The sequence below is a fragment of the Eurytemora carolleeae genome, unplaced genomic scaffold, assembly GCF_000591075.1.
Source record: "Eurytemora carolleeae unplaced genomic scaffold, Eaff_2.0 scaffold1397, whole genome shotgun sequence".
Lineage (NCBI taxonomy): Eukaryota > Metazoa > Arthropoda > Copepoda > Calanoida > Temoridae > Eurytemora > Eurytemora carolleeae.
The window spans coordinates 47,546-55,377 of record NW_019397290.1 but is presented as its reverse complement, the minus strand read 5'-3'; the positions used below and the strand labels follow the sequence as shown (position 1 = coordinate 55,377).

At 31.4% G+C, this 7,832-nt stretch overlaps 1 protein-coding gene across 1 annotated transcript in view; it reads left to right on the top strand.

Moving 5' to 3' along the window:
* Window positions 1–3,299, top strand: part of LOC111713303 (bicaudal D-related protein homolog) — a gene marked incomplete in the record, with an annotated part of 23,499 nt that extends 20,200 nt beyond the window's left edge. Inside the window, 2 exon segments of the mRNA XM_023488140.1 lie at window positions 1,230–1,320; window positions 1,854–3,299. Of these exon segments, the coding sequence (XP_023343908.1) occupies window positions 1,230–1,320; window positions 1,854–1,969 (207 nt within the window).
* Window positions 3,300–7,832: the final 4,533 nt, after the last annotated feature.

The window sequence follows — 7,832 nt, the reverse complement described above, 5'->3', positions numbered from 1 at the left end:
ACACTGTAACTTAGCGCTGGTAGAATACTAATTGGTCTGTAGTTATTAAATTTATCTTTTTGTTCAGTTTTAAAGATAGGAATTAGTGTTCTTCTAGTATCAGAGGAGGTTAAAAGAATTTAATTTTGATAATTTGAAAATTCACATAATAGTTTCCTATGACTAGAATGTTTCATAGATTATTTTTGTGAACATGGATTTCATATCAGGCTGTGACATCCGTCTTGTGTTTACTTTGCCGCCCAAAGACAGTACACTGCAGTAAAAAAAATTGCGTACACCTCTAAAATAACTTTCCGTGCTTTAGTACCTTGAGTTGGCTGAACGTCTATCTTTGTCTATGGGTTAAAACTATAAAAAACACACACATCATATTTACGAAATAATCCCGCTTGGAACATATTACATAATCACACTTTTATGTCACCGTATATTGTTATTTTTTTACTAAGCCCCCCCCCCTCCCCCTCCCCACTCGATTTGTTCCTCCTAGCTTGTGTGTAGTATTCTAAAAACCTACCTGCGATTACAGCCATTCAGTTCCACACTAGTAATTTTATTTTCTGTAAAACAATTGAACTATGATACAGGGCGTCCCGTTATAAATACGAAAATTGAGCTATAATACAGTGTGTACCATATAAATATGACAATTGAACTATAATACTGCAAGGTGTCCCAATAGTTATATAGTCATGTTTAGTTAGAACCAAATATGAAATTAAGTATATGCTAATAGTTGATTTTTCTTTTTCAGATTATTAAAATTAAATGGTTTTTTTTAATCGTTTAGTTTTACAATGGTAGGCGAAAAATGAAGACGACTTTTGATATCAATTTTGTTTTTCATCAAACTTTTCAAACAGCATGGATACACAAAAAATGCAAATAAAGAGAAGATGCCTGTTCAAAAAGCTTTTTGTAATAACATGAAAATTTTAATTCGAAAAAAGCTTGTTAAGATTAAAAACTTAGATAAAAAATCGTCTTCATTAATATTAATGCCTACCACCGTAAAAGTTTTTTTTAGATTAAACTTTAAAATTTTAATTAAAATTTTTTAATAGAAAGGAACACCTTTTTATATAAAATCCATGATCCACATCATTTATTTTATGTTATTTATCTTTCTGAAAAATGAAAATTATGGAACTATTACTGCTCATGATTATTTAACTTACTGCACACTGTGCCTTGTTGTAAAACTGTACATAATATTTATTGTACAGGCCAGTGAACAGCTGTTAGAGGCAGTACAGCAGAAGGTACAGATAGCAGAACAATTGGAACAATGGGAGTCAGATATACATACAGTTATAGGTAAACATAAATAAACCATGTACTGCTCAGTGAAATATTGTTGTTCAAATAGTGCCATTCCCGGAGTTATTTTACACTCTAATATGAAATCCATTAAAACACCAAACCAACCCGCTTATCATTGAAGTACACTTTTACCCCTTGAAGTTAGAGTTCGCGGACTGTACAATTCTTGTTGATTTTGCGTACATAAGCTATCTATGTATATTTATTTATCTATCTATCTATTTATCTATTTATCTATTTATCTATTTCAAGTGAATCTCCATTGATATAGTGGCAACTCAGATTCACATGTGTACCCTTTAAAATTTAATCTTGTGGCTAGTGGTGGTTGTGGCTAGCACATACATAAATGCTTCAGAAACTGAGGAGGAAACTATAAGAATTTTACGCTTTATAAGCAAGAAAAAAAAACGACAATATCTTCCAAATTATTGATCAAATAGGGTTTCAAATAAATCTGACATGCCTATATTTAAATGGAAAAAAAAATAATTTTATTAATAACTAAATTTTTTTTATTGTTTCAGAATCTAGACTTGAAGAGAGCAAGATGTCATCAGCTAAACATTGCCATAGTTCTGTTCAAAGAACTCTTTCAAAGCATACAAATAACAAGCTAGTGGGCCTCTTTCAGAGGTCATAATCATACAAAAACAAGCTAGTGAGCCTTTTCAGAGGTCATAATCGTTCAAATAACGAGCTAGTGAGCCTCTTTCAGGGGTTATAATCATACAAATAACAAGGTGATGAGCCTTTTTCAGGGGTTATATTCATACAAATAACAAGGTGATTAGCCTCTTTCAGAGGTCATCATTAATACAAATAGCAAGGGAATTAGCCTCTGTCAGAGGTCATAATCATAAAAATAACAAGGTCATTAGCCTCTTTTAGGGGGCAAATCATACAAATACCAAGGTAATTAGCCTCTGTCAGAGGTCATAATCATACAAATAACAAGGTAATTAGCATCTTTCAGGGGTTATAATCATACACATAATAAAGTCATTAGCCTCTTTTAGGGGTCATAATCATACAAATAACAGGGTCATTAGCCTCTTTCAGGGGTCATACTCATACAAATAACAAGGTCATTAGCCTCTTTCAGGGGTCATAATCATACAAATAACAATATTATCAGCCTCTTTCAGAGGTCATAATCATACAAATACCAAGGTCATTAGCCTCTTTCAGGGGTCATAATCATACAATAGCAAGGTAATTAGCCTTTTTCAGTGTTCATAATCATACATATAACAAGGTCATTAGCCTCTTTCAGGGGTCATAATCATACAAATAGCAAGGTAATTAGCCTTTTTCAGAGTTCATAATCATTCAAATACCAAGGTCATTAGCCTCTTTCAGGGGTCATAATCATACAAGTAACAAGGTAATTAGCCTTTTTCAGAGGTCATATTCATACAATTAACAAGGGAACTAGCCTCTTTCAGAGTTCATAATAATACAAATAACAAGGGAATTAGCCTCTTTCAGAGTTCATAATCATACAAATACCAAGGTAATTAGCCTCTTTCAGAGTTCATAATCTTACAAATACCAAGGTCATTAGCCTCTTTCAGAGTTCATAATCATACAAATAACAAGGTAATTAACCTTTTTCAGAGGTCATAATCATACAAAGAACAAGGGAATTGGCCTTTTTCAGAGTTCATAATCATACAAATAACAAGGTCATTAGCCTCTTTCAGGGGTCGTAATCATACAAATAACAAGATTATCAATCTCTTCCAGAGATCATAATCAAAATTTCACAGATATCTTAGATTTTTTTTGCCGAAAAATATACAAAGATTATTCTGAAACTACAAAAAATATTTGAATATGTCATTAAAGTTATGATTATATTATCCTGTTCTTCGTGAACACTTTTTCTAACAATTATTCTAATTGTGATATACATTGGCTGTGATACAATTTGTGTAATTAAATCAGGAAATAAATTTTAAAAATTATAATATGCCACAACAGTTTACTGACCTACACATCGATTTATTGACTCAAACTCTAATTTTTTCGACATTTTATATTTTCCAACATTAGAAATGTTGAATAATAATTACTGTTTCATTAATTAGTTTGTCTACGAATACTTAATATATTAAAGTTTCATAACATTAGATTGCAAAGAAACAGGGAAGAGAAAATCAGAACTTGGGTCGAGCAAATAGATTATCAAGTACAACAGGTGGCAACCGAGAACTGGACCAATTATACATGACGTCACAAGTGTCAAATATAACAAGGAAAAAGAAATTTTCTCACATTAGTTGACATGTTTTCCTTTACCGTAAGATAAGCACTTTATTCTGAAATTATCATTATTATTAATGATTTTGTCGGACACAAAAACAAAGTTGACACTTATGACGTAAGAATACAGCTGAACTGAAAGTGTACACATTCTACGTTGCCATTTATTGTATTAGAATCTATTTGGGGTCGAGTAGTGTAGTTTTGGGGTCGAGTAGCGTAGTTCCCTAATTTTCAATTTTTCACGCATCAATCAAGGACAATGTACTAATATTTTATAAAATTGTAATAAAAATCAGTGGAATGGTTTGGGTAGATTTTCTTGCCAAAAATGTTGTTATTTGAAAATAAAGTATTTTTTGAAAATTGCCCCAAGAAAATGTTCAGAAAAGATAGCTTTTAAGAATTACAAATTGTAATTTTTATCGTGAAATTTTTGCAAATAATATCAGAAGGAAAACGATAATAATTCCAGAGTTTTCTGGTTATAACTGTAACCTTTTCTTCTCTTTTCATGTGTTGCTTTTAAAAGTCGTCTTGAAGATGATAGATTTCTCAATCAGGTAACGCCAATAAACTTCACAACACCAATTAAAGGGACTGTAAGCGTAATTTCAGGTTACCCTTTATGCATAGATGAAAATGCATGTTTTACAACGGGGTTTTGCCCTCAAAAGCTTTGTCTGATCAAGTATTAACTAAATATTCCATTTATTATTTTTAATCGCTGTTCTCTCTAAAAACGATATATATATTTCAACTGCTGAAAACCCTATAGGAATTGTTAGAATCAAACAATTTTAAATTTAGAAAAACAACTTCCACATACAGTGAAACCCTTAATAACGAATACATCGGAAGAATTTATCAAATGTCGTCTTGAAAATTTTTCAATGAGTTTTATACTATATTTGGTAAATTTCCGTATTTGCGAAAATAAATAAATAGCCATGAATATGCGGGAACAGTTTTAAAGAGTTTCATATAATCATTTAATTAAAGAACTAAATATAAGAAAGTGAAGAATACGACATTTGATGAATTCTTTCGATGTATTGGTTATTAAGGGTTTCACTGTAATTGGTTAGATAAAGGTTTCAAGAGTACCGTTGTGAATCGAACAATGCGATCTTTGCAATGAGGCCGAGTCACGTGGATTTAACGGTTCTGCCAATATTTCAGAAAACTGTGACTTTCGATAACAATATGACCCCTTTTACATAATTTTATAGCCTTTTATCCTAAATACTTTTTTTGTTGGCATATACATTTTGAATGAAAAAGTATCAAATCTGTAAGTATAAAGACTGTTGAAATATAGACGAAAACACGTTTGATTTCAAATAAAAGAAACCGAATGCTTCTCTCTCTCGTTAGTTCAGGGGGGGGGGTCACTAGAAAATATGCTTCCAGTCCCTTGAGAGATATTGGATTTCAAATATCTTGCTAAAATGCTAAGAGTTAATAAACGGGATTTTTTTTAAATGCATCTTCATATATCACAAAAAACATGGACGTTATATGAACAAATTAATCTTAAAGAGCCTAAAAAGAAGCAGACCGCAATTTTAAAATGCAAACTGGTTTTCAATGACTATTGAATCACAAATATTCCATAATTGTAAAATAAATTATTTTAACGATCAAAGATGAAATTTTATGTGTCTTTTAACTGCAATCATTTCTATATAACCTATAATTTTAGAAAGCAATTAAAGAATTAAAGAACTTAACACTCTAACCATCAGAGGGAAAGCATTCAAAAATTAGTGTGCCATAACGTGGTTATAAATCCCCCTTTAACTTTCTTCCTTCCATGTATTTCCTTTATCGACTCTGTGAATATCCCTGCAGTTTTCTAGTATTGATAAAATATATTATTACTTACATTCCCCTTTTACACAATACACTGTACCATATTTTGAGATACTACTCAGTCTTCTCTTGGCATTTGTTACAACAGAAAGTTATTCCATTAAATATACTTAATATTCGTCACAAAACCATGATTTTCTAATCCCTACAGTAAGAACCAGAAAACTATGAAACAAGAAGACGACTTCCAGACCAATTTAGATTTCAAATTGTCCAATAAAAATAAAACACAACGCTTTTGAATAAAACACAACCCATTTGATTTAATAAATACTTGTTAAGCTTCTATCAGAACTATGTTCGTTGTAACAACCTCAAATAGGTATTGTTTCAATGTCGCCTTCCTATTCTAGTTCTCATTGTATATCTTTGCTACCTAGTGGTGGGAACCTTAGATATTTTAAACTTTGCGGATTTGATTAATCGGGTTGCAATGATATCAGGGATTTTAGAATTAAAAGTTTGCTTTCTATAATTGTTAATAGTAAAGAGAGTAAAGCAAAAAAGTAAGTATACAAAACAGCAAATATTAAAAAACTGTATGTTAATTCAATCGAAGGTGATTCTACAGTCGCAATGAATTTTAATTTTTTCGTAATCCTCTTTAAACACATTTGAAGAATTAAATATTTTTTTTAAAGAATATTTTTAGTGAGAGGGCATATTTTATGTTATATGATTATTTTTTTTTTTTTTTTTTAGTTAGCATTGCATTAAAAGCAAAGAAAATATTCTTTGCAAAAACTGTTTAAATGCATATATTTCAAAAATTAGAAAGTGCATATTTTGAAATAAAAATGTATTTTCAGCCCTATAAGAAAGACAATATTGTCTATGGTATACAAATTTATTTTAACCATATTCCTGTAACAAACTAAATCTTTGTTTTGACCCACTTTCAGTTGTCAGATTTTTTAGCTTTTCGGGGAAACCTATGACATGAGGAAACGGATTGCACAAGTTTTGCAAAGAAAATTTTGTAAATTATTTGCAAACAACCCGTCGAAAAAATTGGCACACTTTTAGTTTTTCTTAATTACACATCAGGTTATTCAAAATTTTGCAACATTTTTTACATTTGAAATTGCATGGTCCTGGGTTTTTTTTTGTTTCCAAAACTTTTTACTGTTTAATTGGATTTGCAATTTTTTGCAGATTTATAACAATAGAGCATAAGAGCTTTCCAATGTTGTATCATTTGCCATATTTAGACATCACACATGGAGGGGGGGGGGTCAAATTGACCCCGTCCAGCGTATCCTGGTTTTTAAGTACCCTAGCAGGTATAGGGTTAAAGTACAGATTTAATTTTTTTTTTTTAATCGAACCGCACAATAAAAATAGATATTTACAAACAAAATCATATAACAAGAGAAAACTGTAGAAATATGAAAAATATAAAAATGAAATTTCTATTTAAATTTCAAATAAACGCAAAACGCAAACATTTTCATTAAAAAGAGGATCATCCAATTGGCGTTTTATTTCATTTTGCTTTAGCTATTCTGTATTTGTACTGTGCAGCTTAATTGAAACTCGGCCCGGTGTCGTCTTCTTTTCAAAGAATTTAAAATGATGAATAAATTAATTTGTATCCCTCTACCCCTGTACATACAACAACTATGTTAAAGTTAGTAGATTAATATGTTAATGAATCCATTTAATAGGTTTAGATATATTTGAATTTCATGTTTAAGACTGAAATACAGTTCCCTGACATTATCTCACGCCCGGACACTTATAATGTGACACCGGTACTTGAAATAGAGTACCCGGACATTATCTCACGCTGGGACACTTATGACATGCCACCTGTAATTGAAATAAAGTACCCGGACATTAACTCACGCCAGGACACTTTATATTGTGACACTGGTACTTAAAATATAATACCTGGACATTATTTCACGCCCAGACACTTTATAACATGACACTTAGACTTAAAATACAGTACCCGGACATTATCATACGCCCGGACACTTTATAACATGACACCGGTACTTGAAATACAGTACCCGGACAATATCTCAACCCTGGACACTTTATAAAGTGATACTGGTACTTGAAATAAAGTACCTGGACAATATCTCACGCCTGGACACTTTATGGCAAGACACCATACTTGAAATACAGTACCTGAACAATATCTCATGCTTGGACACTTTATAGCGTGACACCAGTAGTTGAAATACAGTACACGGACATTATCTCACGCCCGGAAAATGTGGCACCGGTACTTGAAATACTGTACCCCAATATTAGCTCATGTCCAATCACTTTTTAACTTGACGCTGTTACTTGAAATTCAGTACCTGGACATTACTGCACGTCCGGACACTTTATATCATGACACCTATACTTGA